Below are 19,154 nucleotides of genomic sequence, written 5' to 3' on the forward strand. Positions count from 1 at the left end.
GGTGGCACAGTGGATAAAGCACCAGCCTTGGATTCAGGAGAACCTGCATTCAAATCTGGCCTCAGACACTTGACACTTACTAGCTGTGTGACCCTGGGCAAGTCACTTAACCTTCATTGCCCTGCCCCGCCCCCCCCCCCCCATTCCCTGGTTCCTTCAAGTCCCAGTGAAAATCCAGTCTTCTATGAGAAGTCTTTCCTGGGCCCCTCCATTGCCGGTGACTTCCCTCCATTGAGTATCTCCATTTTATCCTATCTACATCTTGTTTGTAAATGGGGGGAGAAAGAAGGGAAAGGCATTTCTGAAGTGCCTCCTCTATTCCAAGTACTGTGCTAAGTGCTTTACAGATATTGTCATTTCATCTTGTCCCCTCCATTAGACTGTGAGCTCCTTGAGAGTAAGAGACTGAGGGGGCAGCTAGGTGGCGCAGTCGATAGAGCACCGGCCCTGGATTCAGTAGGAACTGAGTTCAAATCCAGCCTCAGACACTTAACACTTACTAGCTGTGTGACCCTGGGCAAGTCACTTAACCCTAATTGCCTCACACACACACACACACACACACACACACACACACACACACACACACACAATTAAATATGAGAGTAAGAGACTGAGTCCAACAGTGGATGGATGGATGGATCAATGCTGCTGAAGACTTCACATCCTATAAGGAACAATCCCAGCTGACTTTCCTATCCAGAGGAGATCCCATACCCTGTAAAGATTCAGTCCAGCTGTGCATTGGACAGAGGAGGGACTCACTCACCCATGCCCACTGCCATGCCAGCAGCAAATCTCATGAGGATTCTGCTAAAGGGTGGCAGTGGGGAGCTCCCCCTCTGACATGTGCTCTCTACCTCACTACCATTAGGCTTCAAGTTTAAGCCCACCCTTTCCAAGGACCTTGTGGTTATACCCCCAGTTTGGAGGGAATGTGATACACAAACTTCTTGCTGTGTCATCTCAGGAAATCCTTGTTCTAAAAGCAAATGGAATTCAATTGATTCTGACTGATAAAGGGGAGCATATGAGTAGGGGTCCATGAAAAAGACCTATTTGTACAAAGATATTTCTAGCAGCTCTTTTTGTGGTGGCTAGGAATTGGAAATCAAAGGAATGCCCATCCATTGGAGAATGGCTAAACAAGCTGTGGAATATGAGGGTGTTGGAATATTATTGTGCTATAAGAAATGACAAACAGGATGATTTCAGAAAGGCCTGGAAAGACTTGTATGAACTGATGTCAAGTGAAGTGAGCAAAACCACAGCAATATTGTTTGATGAAGAATTGTGAATGACAACTATTCTTAGCAATACAAGGATCCAAGACAATCCCAAAGAACTAATGAGAAACATACTAGCCACCCCCAAAGAAAGAATGATATTGATTGAACACAGACTGAAGCATGCTATTTTAAAACTTTCGTTTTTTTCTTTTGTTCAAGTTTTCTTATACAAAATGACTAGTATGGTAATGTTTTACATAATTGCACATGTATAACCTATATCTTATTGCTTCCTGAATCAGGGAAGGGGTAGGGGAGGGAGGAAAGGAGGGATAGAATTTGGAATTCAAAACTTTGAATGAAAATATTATTTAAAAAAAAAATGGTATCTCTTTCCCTGTCACCGCTGAATTGAGCGGGAGGTGGAGGCTCCTGGGTGTTTTCAAGATTTAGCATCACCCATGGGGCAGCTAGGTGATGCAGTGGATAAAGCACCGGCCCTGGATTCAGGAGGATCTCAGTTCAAATCTGGTCTCAGACACTTAATAGCTGTGTGACCCTGGGCAAGTTACTTAACCCTCATTGCCCCCCAAAAAAAAAATTAAAAAAAATAAATAAAAAGATTTAGCATCACCCATGAACCGCTGCCATGACTGAGGAAGGCATTGCTGCTGGAGGTGTAATGGACGTTCACATCGCTCTACAAGAAGTGCTGAAGACCGCACTCATCCACAATGGCCTAGCTCAGGGAATTCGTGAAGCCGCCAAAGCCTTGGGCAAACGCCAAGCCCATCTTTGTGTTCTTGCTTCCCACTGTGATGAACCTATGTATGTAAAATTGGCTGAAGCCCTGTGTGCTGAGCACCAAATTAACTTGATCAAGGTTGATGACAACAAGAATCTGGGTGAGTGGGTAGGCCTCTGTAAAATTGACAGAGAGGGAAAGCCCTGCAAAGTGGTTGGCTGCAATTGCGTTGTGGTTAAAGACTATGGCAAGGAATCTCAGGCCAAAGATGTCATGGAAGAATATTTTAAATGCAAGAAATGAGTAAATAAAAGCCTTGGTCTGATTTGGGGAAAAACAAACAATTGTGTCAGGTCTGCTAAAGTTCAGAATGAACTGAGGTTTGTGAAGTAAGCTAAATACAACTAAGAGAAATTATTGCTTTTCTATGAATAACGAATTATTAATATCAGGGTCCAGATTTTTTTTTTCTCTTTTTCCTTCCTCATTTAAAGACTAGTCCTTTGAGGTCAATCAGTCTCTGAAGGATAGGGCTGATGAAATTGACCTAACCCAGCAGGAACATCCTCCTCTGTCTTGGGCAGGCTGGACCGTATCCACCTCCGAGAGTTTATTTCTGATTAAACGGTAAAGAGAATATAATTTAGGTGAATTCTGGCCCATTGTTCAACTTAAGTGGTCTGGATGGAGAAGGATCCTCAGCTGGAGGCAGAGTCAAGTTCTTAGCAGGAGGAGCTGATGACAGTTTAGCCCACATCCTCATTCATATATCTACCCCTTCATTAATTATTCACCAGTTAGGGTTGATTTCTCCTGTCAGGGGCATTCCCTTTTCTAAAAATATTTAAGGCCTTCAGTATCTTCATTAGGTGTGTTTAATTACTGAGAGAAACCACTGACCTCAATTTATTATTTGCTATTCTAATTAATAAATTGGTTATGAATTGCCCAGAAACTATTTCTAGGGCTTTGCATTCATTTCATAACCAAAAAGAGTATGTGTAGACTTTTAAAAGCTATATTGAATTGTACATGTATAACCTATATCTGATCGCTTACTGCCTCAGGAAGTGGGGAGGGGAGGAAGAGATAAAAATTGGAACGCAAAACTATAAATAAAAATCTTTATTACTTTTTTTAAAAAGCCATATTGATTGGAAAGAGGAGGATCAAAGAAGGGATAAAACTGCTGGGGGTAGATGGGACAATGATAACAAATGATGGAAAGAAGATTGAACTGCTTAATTCTTTTATTGCTTTTTTTCTCTCAGCCAAGGATAATGATCTTCAGCCTGACAAAGGAGAGAAAAAAAAAATGGTCTGATAGAGATTGTACCCATGATAAGTAGGAAGATGGTAAAAGAACACTTATCTGCCTTTGATTAATTCAAGTCACCTGGCCCATTGAGCTACTCTCCAGGGTAGCAAAAGAAGTGCCAGTGGCCATTGCTGAGCCATTGTCAGTAACCTTTGAAAGATCAAATTCCATAAGACCTGAGAGGGGCAAATGTCCTAATTTGGGGGGAAAAGTAGGGGAGGGAAAGGCATTTGAATGTGCAAACTATTGGTCAGCGAACTTGACTATGTCAAAGTTCTAGAAAATCATTCTAAAGAGATGGTTAATAAGTATCTTGAAAAGGAAGTGGTGGTCAAGGGCCAGCGTGGTTTCATCCAGAACAAGTCATGCTGAACTAATCTTATTTTCTTTTTGGATAGAATTACTACAGTGGTGGAACAAAGGAATGCTGTGGATCAGTTTGCCTAGATTTCATCCATAATTGTCCCGGGTGTTTCTGTGTTATCATTTCATCTCTGTAGGACCTGAAGGTTCCTGAAGTTTCCCAAGGAAAACAGAGTTTGTTTGATGCCTGGATCCTCATGAAGACAATACCTTTACATTTATCCTTTTTTTTTTTTTTTGGTTTGTTTGTTTTTTTAGTGAGGCAATTGGGGTTAAGTGACTTGCCCAGGGTCACACAGCTAGTAAGTGTCAAGGGTCTGAGGCCGGATTTGAACTCAGGTACTCCTGAATCCAGGGCCAGTTGCTTTATCCACTGCGCCACCTAGCCGCCTCCCCCTACATTTCTCCTTAACTACCTTCTTTTCGTGAATTCTCTCTCTTCGAGGGGTTTTTGTGACTCTGTTCTCTCGTGCTTTTCCTCCTACCTCACTGACTAGTCCTCCTCAATTTCTTTTACTGGATCTTCATTCATGTTACTGCCACTAATCTGTATGCTATCTAACTTTGTGATTTCATTGGCTTTGATCGATTCAATTATGTCCTCTATGGAGATCTACTTATACATCTCTAGTCTCTTTCCTGAGTTACAGTCCTGATTGATCGCCAAGTAGTTGTTGGACCCCTGTACCACACCATCCTGTTGTGGTGGTGGTGCTGTGGGCTGGGGCTAGGTGGCGGGCTTGCATGGCTCAACGTGCAGGGTTATCCAAGACAGACAGGTGGTCATAGTGGGGAATTCTGACAAAAGGTGATCCACTGGAGAAGGAAATGGCAAACCACTCTAGTACCTGTGCCAAAAAGCAAAACCACGGACAGTACTAAAACGGTAAAAAGAGATGACATTAGAAGATGAGTACCCCTTAAACTCATCAGAGTTGCCTCAAGGAGGGATTAACATACTGTAACATTGGAATGACGCCACCTGCTGGAGATTTACTGTAGGAAAGCTCCGCCATGAGGAGAAGGCGCCCGAGGGCAAGACATGCGGCTTTGGCCTCAGGAAGTGATGTTTGCTTGTGGGAGGAAGAGGGGGCAAGGCTGGCACTCTCAATCTCTTTTGTGAGGACTCTGGTGGAGAGCGGAGCAAAAGATGCGCTCTCCCTTTGATAGATAGATGAATCTAGGCCTTTCTCTTTCTCTTCACCAAATTCTTATTCTCCTTAATAAATGCTTAAAAGTTTAACTCTTGGGGCAGCTAGGTGGTGCAGTGGATAGAGCACCGGCCCTGGAGTCAGGAGTACCTGAGTTCAGATCCGGCCTCAGACACTTAACACTTACTAGCTGTGTGACCCTGGGCAAGTCACTTAACCCCCATAGCCCTGCAAACAAACAAACAAACAAACAAAAACAAAAGTTTAACTCTTGCTAAAGCTTATAATTTATTGGCAACCACTCATTAGATGTTTTAGATAGACTAGCTAGAATTTTAGCCCCTTACAATACACACCCAATTGGCTGGAATAATCTATCTAAGTTGGGCAGTAAATGAGCCTAACACTCATCAGAATTGTCTAAAAGACCTCAATCTCATCAGAATTGGCTCAAGGAGGGAATAATATACACACTCAATTGGGTGGAGTAATCTCTCCAACCCTGCAGGAAAATAGGAGGGGAAGAGGATAAAGAGAGAGGGGCAAAAGAAGGGAGGGCAGATTGGGAGAGGGGACAGACAGAAGCAAATCCCTTTTGAAGAGGGATAGAATGAAAGAAGATGGATAACAGAATAAATATCATGGGGAAGGGAATAGGATGGAAGGGAAACAGTTAACAATAGGAATCATGAAAAAGAGAAAAGGGGGAAAGATTGTACAAAAAAATATTTATAGCAATTCTTTATGGTGGCTAAGAATTGAGAATCAAGGGAATGTTCATCAATTGAGGAATGACTGAAGAAGCTGTGGTATATGATTGTGGTGGAATGGTCTTGTGCTATAGGAAATGACAAACAGGATGATCCCAGAAAAACCTGGAAAGACTAATGAACATTGATTTATAGTGAAGTGAGCAGAGCTGGGAGGACATCGTGCATAGTGACATCAGTATTGTTCAATGAGCAATTGTGAATGACTTAACTACTCTCAGCAATGCAATGATCCAAGACAATCCCAAGAGACTAATGAAGAAGCTTACTATCCACCCCCATAGAAAGAACAGATAAGAGCACTTTTGGATTGTACATATACAACCTGGTTGCAGTCTTGAGGGGGAGGAAAGGGAGGGAGGGAGGGAGAAAAATTTGGAACTCTAAATCTTATGAAAACTACCCTTATATGTAACTGGAAAAAATAAAATAAATGTTTGTTGCAAAAAAAAAAAAAAGATGAGCCCCTCAGGGAGGCAGAGTGAAGGACAACTACAAGGGAAAAGTAAGGAATAATTTTAAAATTCAGAAAATACCTTCTGTTTTTGGATAGAACTTGGTGCATGTGTACACACACAAATATGCATATATACATACTCTTTATTTATTTTTATCTATGTCCTTTTGTCTTTACATTGGTCATTCCCCAGCCCACTACCCAGATTGAACCCTTCTTTGTGACAAAGAAAAAGAATTAAATGGAAAGTTTAGTTACAGAAACCTTGTCACAAAATATAGACTATTTTGCTCTTGTTTTGTGAGGATGTTTCTTCTTCATCATTTCTTCTTTGGACCTTCACTGGTTTTTCCATTACTCAGAGTTCAACTTCCTTTTAGTGCTCTTTTCATTTATGTTGTTGTAATCATTGTTACCTATACTTTTCTTGTTACTGCTCATTTCCCTGTGAATTGATTTTTTTTTTTTTTGGTGAGGCAACTGGGGTTAAGTGAATTGCCCAGAGTCACACAGCTAGTAAGTGTTAAGTGTCTGAGGTCGGATTTAAACTCAGGTCCTCCTGAATCCAGGGCCAGTGCTCTATCTACTGTGCCGCTTAGCTGCCCCCATCTTACTTTTCTCTTGAGGAACCTGTGTGCAGGTCAAGATGTAACATTTAGAACCTAACATGGAACAACTGATTGGTTTAAGATTGGAAAAGTAAGACAAGGCTGTATGTTGTCACCTTATTTAATTAACTTATATGCAGAGTACATCATGTGAAATGCCAGGCTGGATGAATCAAAAGATGGAATTAAGGTTGCCTGGAGAAAGATCAAGGATCTCAGATAAGATGGCAGAAAGTGAATAGTAATCAAGAAGCCTCTTGATGAGAGTAGAAGAGGAGAGTGTAAAAGCTGCCTTGAAGCTTAACAATTAAAAACAAAAACAAAAACACCAAATTAAGATCGTGGCAACTGATCCCATCCCTTCCTGACAAATAGAGGGAGAAGAAATGGAAGCAGTGTCAGATTTTGTATTCTCGGGCTCAAAAATCACTGCAGATGACAACTGCAGCCCTGAAATGAAAACACTTACTCCTTGGTTTGTTTGTTTGTTTGTTTGTTTGGGGGCAGGGCAATGAGGGTTAAGTGACTTGCCCAGGGTCACACAGCTAGTGTCAAGTGTTTGAGGCTGAATTTGAACTCAGGTCCTCCTGAATCCAGGGCTGGTGCTTTTATCCACTGTGCCACCTAGCTGCCCCAACTCCTTGGAAGGAAAGCTATGGCAAATCTGGACAGCAGACTCAAAAAGCAGAGGCATCACCTTGCTGACCAAGGTCTGTATAGTCAAAACTATGGGTTTCTTTTTCAGTATGTCTGTGAGAGTTGGACTATGAGGAAAGCTGAATGCCACAGAATCGATCCTTTTGAATTATGGTGCTGGAGAAGACTTTTGAGAATCTTTGGATCAGAACAAGCAATCCTTAAGGAAATTAACTGAGACTACTCATTGGAAGGACAAATTCTGAAGCTGAAGCTTAAATATTTTAGACACATATTGAGAAGACAGGATTCATTGGAAAACACCCTGATGTTGGGAAAGATTGGAGGCAAAAGGAGAAGGGGAGGGCAGAGGATGAGATGGATAGATCGTGTTATGGAAACAATGAACAGGAGCTTAGACAGACTTTGGTAATGTAACAATCGGAGTGATGCCACTCCTGGAGAGTTACTGTAGGAAAGCTCCGCCATGAGGAGAAGGCGTCTGAGGGCAAGCCATGTGGTTTGGAAGGTCAGTTCCTTGGCGTCAGGAAGTGACATTTGCTTGTGAGTACTATCAAAGCTACCAGCCAATTAGCTTGGAGGTGTGTGTGTGCGCATGTGGATGGGATGTTCCCAGTTTCACAGGAGGCTTCTTGGAGGAAGCATTGGGTCCTTTTTTGTTCCTGACCTCACCGTGGCAGGTCTGATATATGGGGTCTCTTAGAAATAGTTAGATTTTTACCTTTCTCTCTGATCATTAGATCCTAATGCTCTTTAATAAATACTTAAATACTCTTGCTAAAGCTTCTAATTTATTGGTAATCACTCATTAGATATTTTAGACAGTATAGCTAGATAGCAACTTTACAGTAAATAGTGGAGGATAGAAGGGCCTGGCATGCTATGGTCTATTGGGAGGATGGGGAGTGGTCACAAAGAGTGGGACAAGACTAAACTAATAACAACATATTTAATTTTATACACCAAAGACAAAGATACCATTTTCTCTATATAAAAACTTATCAAAAAATCCAGTAATTCACAGCTTTGGTTAAGAGCAAATTGGTTGGGGGCAGCTAGGTGGCACAGTGGATAGAGCACCGGCCCTGGAGTCAGGAGGACCTGAGTTCAAATCCAGCCTCAGACATTTAACACTTACTAGCTATGTGACCCTGGGCAAGTCACTTAACCCCAATTGCCTCACACACACACAAAAAAAGAGCAAATTGGTCACAAAAAATGGGAAGCCATAAACAGAAAATCTCTTTAGTTTAAGTTGTACAATTTTCCATTAGACTAAGTGCAAAAGCATCTTACTTCAAACATTTTTTTACTTCTCCAGAGCTTTTGCTACACTGAAAATGTCTTAGGTTTCAAAAACCTTTCGGGATCATTTTAGGGAAATGACTCAAAGTTTTACCCAAACAATGAGTTTCACTTGCCTACATCTCCACCCACAACTTCCCCCACATCCCCATCTCTTCTGGTCATAAACTGTCCAAGAGCAAAAGGGCACACTGTAGTATCAGTCAGAAAAGTCTTGGACTCATGATGGAAAATGCTCTCCACATCCAGAAAAAGAACTGTGGAATCTGAATACAGATTGAACTGTACTGTTTTTACTTTTTGTTGTTGTTTTTTTCTTCTTTGAGGTTTCCCCCTTTTGTTTTGATTCTTCTTTCACAACATGACTAATGTGGAAATATGTTTAATGTGATTGTACATATATAACCTGTATCAGATTACTTGCCATCTGGGGGAGGGGGGAGGGGAGGGAGAGAGAAAAATTTGGAACTAGAAATCTTATAAAAACCAATGCTGGGGGCAGCTAGGTGGCGCAGTGGATAAAGCACCAGCCCTGGATTCAGTAGTACCTGAGTTCAAATCCGGCCTCAGACACTTACTAGCTGTGTGACCCTGGGCAAGTCACTTAGCCCCTATTGCCCTGCAAAAATTAAAAAAAAAAAACAAAACAAAAAACCAATGCTAGGGGCAGCTAGATGGCACAGTGGTTAAGCACCGGCCCTGGATTCAGGAGTACCTGAGTTCAAATCCAGCCTTAGACACTTGACACTTACTAGCTGTGTGACCCTGGGCAAGTCACTTAACCCCCATTGCCTGCAAAAATTAAAAAAAAAAAACCACAATGCTGAAGGGGGCAGCTAAGATGGCGCAGTGGATAGAGCACCAGCCCTGGATTCAGGAGGACTTGAGTTCAAATCTGACCTCAGACACTTGACACTTACTATGTGATCCTGGGCAAGTCACTTAACCCTCATTGCCCAGCCCCCCCCCCCCAAAAAAAACCAACCAAACAAAAAAAAATAACCCCCAATGCTGAAAACTATATTTACATGTAACTGGAAAAAAATACTATTAAGATTGGGAAAAAAATTTAATAACTTTAAAATAAAAGTTCTCAACAAGATCAGTAAGCAGTGCATCTAATGAGGATTAAATAGGAATAGTCATAAGACATTGTCAGTGGAACCAGAACCAACCTCTAACCTGTGTATGGCCAGAGATGAACACAGCAGGCTAGGGATGGGTGAGTCAGGAATTAAATAGTAGTTCTATTTTCAGAATGAGGGAAATGGCACACACACACACACACACACACACACACACACACACACCCACCAGTGGGGAGGGGGGGGAAGTGTGGGGAGATCTCAATACTCATACGAAGTGAACTGTAGCCCTGACAATAAGGGGTAACTGCAGGACTTCATGTCCAGTGCTTGTCCAAGCTTTGGTGCTGGCCAAAGCAATACAATAATTATTTGATTTTGCCAGAGGGTGGGCACAAAGGATTGTTGTTTTGCCATGCTCAATAGTACAGCTTGCTTGCTGGACTGTAGCTCTGAAAAAAAGGAGGGTCTCCTAATATTTTGTCAACATCTTGTGAGGAGAAAAACATCATTAAACTATAAAAATCCAGGGTGTCTAGAAGGGTTGGTCTTATCATGTGACTTTGGGAGATAATGGAAGATAGAAAGGCCTGGCATGCTGTGGTCCATGGGTTCGTGAAGTGTCCCCACACAGACTGCATAATAACATCAACACTTCAGATAGATGTTCCACAGGCATCTCAAACTCTACATGTACAAAGCAGAATTTTTTACATTTCCCTCCAAAACCTTTCCCTCTTCTTAACTTCTCTATTACATTTTTGGGGGGAGATAATTAAAGGGTTAAGTGACTTGCCCAGGGTCAAACAGCTAGTAAGTGTCTAAGGTCAAATTTGAACTAAGGTCCTCCTGACTTCAGTGCTGGGGCTCTATCCCCTGCAGCACCACCTAGTTGTCCCAACTTCCTTCCCTTCATTCCAGTCTCCCTCACCCCTGGGGAGATAAGATTAGGCGTGGCTGCTGCCTTTGTGGCCTGAGGAGCCGAGAGATGGCTTGAGAGATCCGCAGTCACCCCTCACCCAACTTCCTGAGCCACCACCAGTGGTGGATGGTCCTCCCCCAATAAGGGAACTTTCCGCAGTCAGTTGATCACCCCATCAGTCCTCTATAAAAGTATCTGCCTGGGGCAGCTAGGTGGTGTACTAGCTGTGTGACCCTGCAAGTCACTTAATCCCAATTGCCTCACTTAAAAAACAAAAAAAACAAAAAGTATCTGCCTGTCTACTGCTTGAGGAGATTGGTATCTCAGAGTTATGCTCTGTGCCATGCCTTCTCCCCATGAGAAGAAACCCAAGGATTTCTTTCTTGGTTTCCCTTTCCCCAGCCCCTAAATAAACTATTATTCTATAGGATTTGTGTGCAAAAGGGTGTAATTCTTTAAAGAGGAATTCCTAAGGACCCCAAACCCAAACCCCTACCCCTGTCCCAAACCCCCCACCATTTCCCCCAAAACAAATCCAATCAATTGCCAAATCTTGTCATTCCTTTCTCAACATTTCATATAAATCTCCTTATCTCTCTTTTTTTTTTTAGTGAGGCAATTGGGGTTAAGTGACTTGCCCAGGGTCACACAGGTAGTAAGTGTTAAGTGTCTGAGGCCGGATTTGAACTCAGGTCCTCCTGAATCCAAGGCTAATGCTTTATCCACTGCACCGCCTTGCTGCCCCCTATTTAACATTTTTTATGAGTGACTTAGATAAAAGCACAGATGGCATCCTCATCAAATTTGAAGATGATGCAAAAGTCAGATGAATTGTTTTTTTGTTTTTGTTTTTTTGCAGGGCAATGAGGTTTAAGTGACTTGCCCAGGGTCACACAGCTAGTAAGTGTCAAGTGTCCGAGGCCGGATTTGAACTCAGGTCCTCCTGACTCCAGGGCCGGTGCTTTACCACTGCGCCACCTAGCTGCCCAGATGAATTGTTAATATTTTGGATGACAGAGTCAGGATCTCTCAAAAAGATTGTGGTAGAATGTTGAGATCATCTAATAAGAAGAGGTTTAATAGAAATAAATGTACTGTTAAACTCTTGGGTTGATTTTTTAAAAATCAGTTCCATAAGAACAAGCTATAAAAGATTTAACTGGAGAGCAGTTTATCTGAAAAAATCTGGAGCAAAGTGTATGGACTAGAAGTAGTAGTTATATTAAACTCTTCCCTGATTAGCCTCATTTGGAATATTGCATTCCATTCTAGGCACCACAGTTTAGGAAGGATATTGAAATAGTGGAAAATATCCAGATGGATGGATGCTTGGAAAATGGCCTCTAGGGAATGTCACATGAGCACCGCTCCTGGGTAGTGTTGAGTCTTAATAGCTGGCTTGTATTTGAAAGTGTTTTGAAAGAGCAGTTTTCATGAGGAATCATACTTGTATTTACCCTTCTGCCCTTGGAGGCAAAACCAGGAGAGGACTGAGTGTCTAAGTGGATCTCTGACTAACCAGATCCCCATTTAACCTAGGATAAAACCATAGGTAAAAAAGGTGTTAAATTAAGTGCAAAGATGAGAGGGATGGGGTGCAGCTAGGTGGCTCAGTGGATAAAGCACCGACCCTGGATTCAGGAGGACCTGAGTTCAAATCAGGGTTCAGACACTTGACACTTACTAGCTGTGTGACCCTGGGCAAGTCACTTAACCCTCATTGCCCTGCAAAAAAAAAAAAAAAGATGAGAGGGATGTAATTATAGAAAGTGAAGGAACAGATAATAAAGATGATAAAGTGTTTATGTTAAAAAGGCATTATCAGGGGGCAGCTAGATGGCGCAGTGGATAGAGCACTGGCCCTGGATTCAGGAGGACCTGAGTTTAGATCCAGCCTCAGACACTTAACACTTACTAGCTGTGTGACCCTAGGCAAGTCACTTAACCCCAAATGCCTCATCAAAAAAAAAAAAAAAGGCATTATCATCCTCGTACCCCTTGAAGGAAGGATGAAGTGTAAATTTCTCCATGATGGAATTAGAAGAGCAGGCATGGTTGCCATGGCAGTCACTGGCCATGCCCCCTGTCCCTTTTAGAAAGCCAGCTTACTAAGTTATGCAGCCAGGGTAGGTCAGGTGTGGTTTTGGTGGAGTGTAACTTCTGAGCCCAGTAGGAGATCAATGCATCCAACAGGGACGAGAGAAACATTTTCCAGACAGAAATAGACTCAGAGAGAGGTAGGGCACTGCTTTTAGGAGCCTGATCTCTGAAGAAAGAGGAAGAGTTGATTATGGATTCAAGGATGCTTGCTAACCAAGAGTCAAGCTGTGGAGTGGCAGTGACCTAGGGACCCTCCAAACAAAGATACTGCACCCAAGGAGGTGATACATGAAGACCCTTCAAGAAGAGAGAGGACATCAGGTTCTTGTAGTAGCAGAGGCATGACTTGTCTTGGCTGCAAGCATGTGCCTCACTACCACTGTACTCTAACTTTGTTTCCACCCCTCCCATGGACTCTTGGTGTTTGCATAAGAGTGAACTCTAGGAAAACAAGATAAATTGTTTGTAGCTACTCTTAATCTTTTTTGTTTGTTTGTTTTTTCAGGGCAATGAGGTTTAAGTGACTTGCCCAGAGTCACACAGCTAGTAAGTGTCAAGTGTCTGGAGCCGGATTTGAACTCAGATCCTCTTGAATCCAGGGCCAGTGCTTTATTCACTGCGCCACCTAGCTACCCTTATTCTTATGCCATTTTAGGAAACACCTTTGCTTTGAGCAAATTGTGCCTAATGGTTGACTATGAGGAAACATTGACTGGGGCTCCCGAGCTATATAGCTTTAGGAATACAGACCCACAAGGGATACCTTGGAAACTGGGAGCAGCAGCCAATCCAAGGACTGGGGACCAAATTTAAGAATTCAAGTGCAGAGAATATTCTAGAGAGAGAGGGAGAACAAATAGGTAAGTTGTGAAGAAATAAATATTAGATTCATATGAAGAAGAACTACCTAATAGAAGGGTACAGTGGAAAGAGTCAGGGATTTGGAATCAGATAATCGACTGAGATTCTGTGATTGCCCACTTTATAGATCATAAGGAAACTGAAGCCCAGAGAATGTAAGTAACTTTCTCAAGGCTGTTGATTCCAGGTTACTTACTCCAGGTTCAGAATTCATGCTAAAATTGGCATGGGGGTGTCAAAAAGAGCAGGGCCTTTTCTGTAGGTGCTTTTATGAGGGATGAAGAATGGGATTAGAGAGAAGAACCTGAATGGCCCCAATTAAACCCAATTTAATCTTCAAATACATCTGATTACTCTCTAGTTCCCTCCCAAAGCAGAGAGCTATTTCTGACTTTCCTGTGGTGAGTCCTAAAATGTGCCCCTCCCCCAATGTGGCCCTGGGCAATGGGATTGAGAAGCTATTTGAAAAGAAATGTGAGCTATAGAAAGCTTTAAAGTCCCTGCAGCCCTTAAAATAAACTCCTTCCCCGGTGTTTCCTTAATTATATCCTTTTGCCCAGCCCTGCATCTTTAGTCCATCTCATTAGTGTGGGCAGGCCTACAACATCCCTTAATGGAAGAGAAATATTTAGTTGGGAGGGAGGAGACAAGTTGACTGCCTTTAAATATCTAAAGGGCTGTCCAGTGGAAAAGATAGGCAGTTGAGTAGATTGGGAAATCTTGGGTTCAAATGACATAAAGACCATTGGGTAAGGGAATTAAAGCCTCTGACCTTCTGCTAGCTCTCTTAAACTTAAAAACCTATACCAGGGGCAGCTAGGTGGCGCAGTAGATAAAGTGCCGGCCCTGGATTCAGAAGTACCTGAGTTCAAATCTGGTCTCGGACACTTGACACTTACTAGCTGTGTGACCCTGGGCAAGTCAACTTAACCCTCATTGCCCAGCAAAAAAAAAAAAAAAAAAAGAACCTATACCAAAGAAAAAGACCCATATTAGAAAAAAGTATTAATAGCGGCTCTTTTTTATAATGGTAAAGAACCAGAAGTTATGGAATATCCATGAATTGGGGAATGACTGAATAAATGATGACAGATAATATAATAGAATGCTATTGTGCTATAAGAGCAAGGGGATGGTTTCAGAGAAACTTGGGAAGACTTATATAAACTGATGCAGAGTTAAGTGAACAGAACCAGGAGAACAATTTTATTTATTTATTTATCTATCTATCTATCTATCTATTTATTTTTGCGGGGCAATGGGGGTTAAGTGACTTGCCCAGGGTCACACAGCTAGTAAGTGTCTGAGGTCGATTTGAACTCAGGTACTCCTGAATCCAGGGCCGGTGCTTTATCCCCCGTGCCACCTAGCTGCCCCCCAGGAGAACAATTTAAACAAAAACAACCACTTTGTTAAAACAAACTGAAAGACTTGAGAATTCTGATAGATAAAATGAGGAATGGTGAAATCCCCTATCCAGTTCCTGACAGAGGGGATGAAATTAGGGCATCAAATGATACAAAGTTTTTGTTTACAGCCGGTGCAGGACATTTGTTTTCTTGATTGTACACATCTGTTACAAGCAGGGAAGAAGATGGGAGGGGGAAAATAGATTGTTGTTAACTGAAAAAAAAATTGAATTATACTAGAAGAAAAAGAATGCATACCTGACATTAGGTGGAAGGATTACTCACCCAAAAAACATCACAGATCTCCAACATGTGGGAAAATATTTAGGCTTCTTGCTCTAATGTAAGATAGAATTCGGACCAATCGATAGGTTTTACTTCTGCAGAAAGAGAGAAATTTTAGCTCCATATAAGGAAAAACTTCCTAAAGCGGATGTATCACCAAATAAAATGGGCTGCCTCTGAACCTGAGTCTTTTAGCCTGAGGAAGCTTCTGGTTCAAAGAACTGGAAACTAAGGGGGGGTGCCCTAAGTGCCAAAGAATGGTAGAAGGGGTCAAGACACTTGGGATCTCCCCTCAAAAAGACTAGTGGAGACACTAACAGGCTATGTCATTTCTACCCTTTGAACCTCCGTTTCCTCACCTGTAAAATGGGTGGGGAGAGAAGGCTGGACTAGCTGATCTGTTCCAGGTCTAATATTCTATAAGAAAACAAAAACAACACTCATTGCCCGGCCAAACAAACAAACAAACAAAAGAAAACAAAAACCAAAACCTGGAGCACCATTAAAGGCAGGAAGCTTCTGAAACCTTTTTAGCCCACAACAATTTTCCCCTTCCCTGACCTCTTACTCACAGTCTCATGGTTCATTCAGTCATTCAGTCATTAAGTGAGCCTTAAGGTGGTGTAATGCAATGGACTAGGAGCTAGGAGTCTGGGTGAATTCAAGAGTCGGTGAATCTCTTCAAACCTCAGTTTTCCCTTCTGCAAAAATGGGGATAATCATTTTTCCACTACTTTGTTTCCCAGCTTGTTATGAGGAGAGTGCTTTGCAAAGCTTAAATACTTTGGTCCCTCATAGATCTGTGGTCTCACCTGCTGGGATACTCCTCCTAAATGGTGTACCTTGAAAGCTCTTCTTGACCAAATGCTAGTTGACTGACTGACTGACTGACTGACTGGCCATGTGACTCTTGTCCATGACTCCTTCACAGAGGGTCTACCCAGAGTACTGGGAGCGTTCCTCTTGTCTTCCTGACATTGGGTATTTGGAGTTCCCATCAGTCGTTCCTCACTGTTGGCACATGACTGGCCCACCTTCTCTTCCCATCCAAGTGTTTATCTGATGACATCCTTCACCTTGCTTCATTTATACAATTCCTTGTCGGTAGCATGTTACAGCCTGCTCACATCTACCATGTGCATCTTCTGCTGAGCTTTGGGTAATCCTTCCCTTGGCTTCTTTGGACTGTGGAATTTCCTGACTCTCCATATAGCATCACTGCAAGGCAAGCAGGCAACAGAGCACGAGCATTTATTAAGCACTTGTTGTATGCCAGGCATTGGAAATACAAAGGCAATCAAGATGAAAGACAGCCCCTGCCCTTGAGAAGCTTACATTCTACTATGGGGGGTGGGGAGAGACAATGTCTAAAATGGAGCTGAGGGGCAGCTAGGTGGCACAGTGGATAGAGCACCAGCCCTGGAGTAAGGAGGACCTGAGTTCAAAGCTGGCCTCGGACACTTGACACTTACTAGCTGTGTGACCGTGGGCAAGTCACTTAACCCCAATTGCCTCACCAAAAAAAAAAAAAAAATGGAGCTGAAAGGGGTCAGGGTAGGGGCGGAGGTACCCACTAGGAAGTCAGGAGTGTCAGAAGCAGGGCCAGGAGGAGAATGAAGCATAGTTGGCCTGGGTATGACCCAAAATGGATGACCCTGTACAGAACTCGCCAATGGGAAAAGGGGCAGCATGGCAGAGAGATAGATGGTGCAGGAAAAGGAGGCAAGTGTCAGGATGAGAAACAGCTGATTCATAGTGGTGATGTCCAGAGAATCAGCTGACCACAAGGGGAATGAAGCCTGGCTGTCTAGGAAGAAGAGTGTGACTAAAAAGATGGGTCTTCCCCCCCCCCCCACCTCAGGAGAAAGCCTGAAATCATTCAGAGCATTGTGCAGTTTTCCCAAAGATAACCCAGATCACTCTTGTCTTTTCTGGGCCCAGATCATTGTCCTTGGGTACCCTCTGTGCAAGATATGTGTGCTGACTGACCAACTCTACACATTCTACATCCCACGGTATATCAGAGCCTGGGAGAGAGAGACAGAGACAGACAGAGAGAAACAGAGAGAGAGAGACAGAAGAAGGAAGGAGAAGGGAGGGAGAGAGATGTAGAGAGATAGGGAGAGAAAGAGAGAGAGAGACAGGTAGAGAGAGGGAAGGAAAAATAGATGATAGGTAGATAGACAGACAGACAGATAGATAGATAGATAGATAGATAGATAGATAGATAGATAGATAGATAGATAGATGATAGAGCATTTATGAAGTGTGTCAGGGGCAGCTAGGTGGTGCAGTGGATAAAGCACCAGCCCTGGATTCAGGAGGACCTGAGTTCAAATCTGACCTCAGACACTTGACACTTACTAGCTGTGTGACCCTGGGCAAGCCACTTAACCCCCACTGCCCCACAAAAAAAAAAAAGGAAAAGAAAAGAAGTGTGTCACACTCTGTGTTAAGACTAACAATGCCAACAGTCAATTTTAATCCAACTTGATTTTTCCCGTGTGTGCTTAGCTTTTTATTTATTTATTTTTTTAGAGGGGATGGCTTTCTTTTTGGAAGCTCTGTATTGTTGAAGAAACTTGGTGAAATAAACAAAATAGCATACATACAGAATCAAGAACATGTAGAGGATGTTCTCATAAGGAATCACCCTTCCATTTGGGATCCATGCTGAAGATCCTCTAGGAGAGTGGCAAACACCACCAGCAAGCTTACATCTCTTTGTTTTAATCCTCATTTGATATTAATATCAATTGGGCAGCCAGGTGGCACAGTAGATAGGGCAGCCCAGACCTGGAGTCAAGAAGATTTATCTTCTTGAGTTCAAAAATAGCGTCAGGGGCAGCTAGGTGGCGCAGTGGATAGAGCACTGGCCCTGGAGTCAGGAGTATCTGAGTTCAGATCCAGCCTCAGACACTTAACACTTACTAGCTGTGTGACCCTGGGCAAGTCACTTAATCCCAACTGCCTCACTAAAAAAAAAAAAAAAAACACACACACAAAAAAACAGCGTCAGATACTTACTAGCTGTGTGACCCTGAACAAGTCACTTCATCCTGTTTGTGTCAGTTTCCTCATCTGTATAATGAGCTGGAGAAAGAAATGGCAAACCACTCCAGTATCTTTGCCAAGAAAACCCCAAATGGGGTCACCAAGAGTCAAACACTACTGAAATTATATTAACAGAGGGTCTTTGAGCAAAGTTATTTTTGCTGTTACATCTTTCAAGGAGACAGAGATCATAAAAACAGAGACAGAGAAACAGAGAGAGACAGAGAAAGATGAGGGAGAAGAGTCTAGGCTCAGAGAAGACCATGCTTTCATGTTTCACAGGGGAAATAGGTAGTGGTGGTCCTTAAGTATACCTCTTTAAAGAATTACACCGGGGCAGCTAGGTGGCGAAGTGGATAGAGCACCGGTCCTGGAGTCAGGAGTACCTGAGTTCAAATCCAGCCTCAGACACTTAACACTTACTAGCTGTGTGACCCTGGGCAAGTCACTTAAACCCAATTGCCTCACTAAAAAACCAAAAACCCAAAACCAAAACACCTGCCTCTAAGAATTACACCCTCTTGCACACAATTCAATTAGAATAAAATAGTCCTTGACGCAGTGGATAAGGCATCAGCCCTGGATTCAGGAGTACCTGAGTTCAAATCTGGCCTCAGACACTTGACACTTACTAGCTGTGTGACCCTGAGCAAGTCACTTAACCCCCATTGCCCCACCAAAAAAAAAAAAAAAGGAATAAAATAGTCTTGGGGGCAGCTAGGTGGCACAGTGGATAAAGTACTGGCCCTGGATTCAAGAGGACCTGAGTTCAAATCTGGCCTCAGACACTTGACACTTACTAGCTGTGTGACCCTGGGCAAGTCACTTAATCCCC

General features: G+C 42.7%; 1 protein-coding gene across 1 annotated transcript; it reads left to right on the forward strand.

The window, feature by feature from the left end:
• Positions 1 to 1,878: 1,878 nt before the first annotated feature.
• Positions 1,879 to 2,277, forward strand: LOC122740075 (40S ribosomal protein S12-like). The gene has a single exon (XM_043981899.1). The coding sequence runs from the start codon at positions 1,879 to 1,881 to the stop codon at positions 2,275 to 2,277; it is 399 nt and encodes a 132-aa protein (XP_043837834.1).
• Positions 2,278 to 19,154: the final 16,877 nt, after the last annotated feature.

This window comes from Dromiciops gliroides, chromosome 2, assembly GCF_019393635.1.
Source record: "Dromiciops gliroides isolate mDroGli1 chromosome 2, mDroGli1.pri, whole genome shotgun sequence".
NCBI lineage: Eukaryota > Metazoa > Chordata > Mammalia > Microbiotheria > Microbiotheriidae > Dromiciops > Dromiciops gliroides.

Excerpts from the sequence above, each read along its gene's own strand:
- LOC122740075 (XM_043981899.1), top strand. The coding sequence starts at position 1,879 with ATGACTGAGGAAGGCATTGCTGCTGGAGGTGTAATGGACGTTCACATC.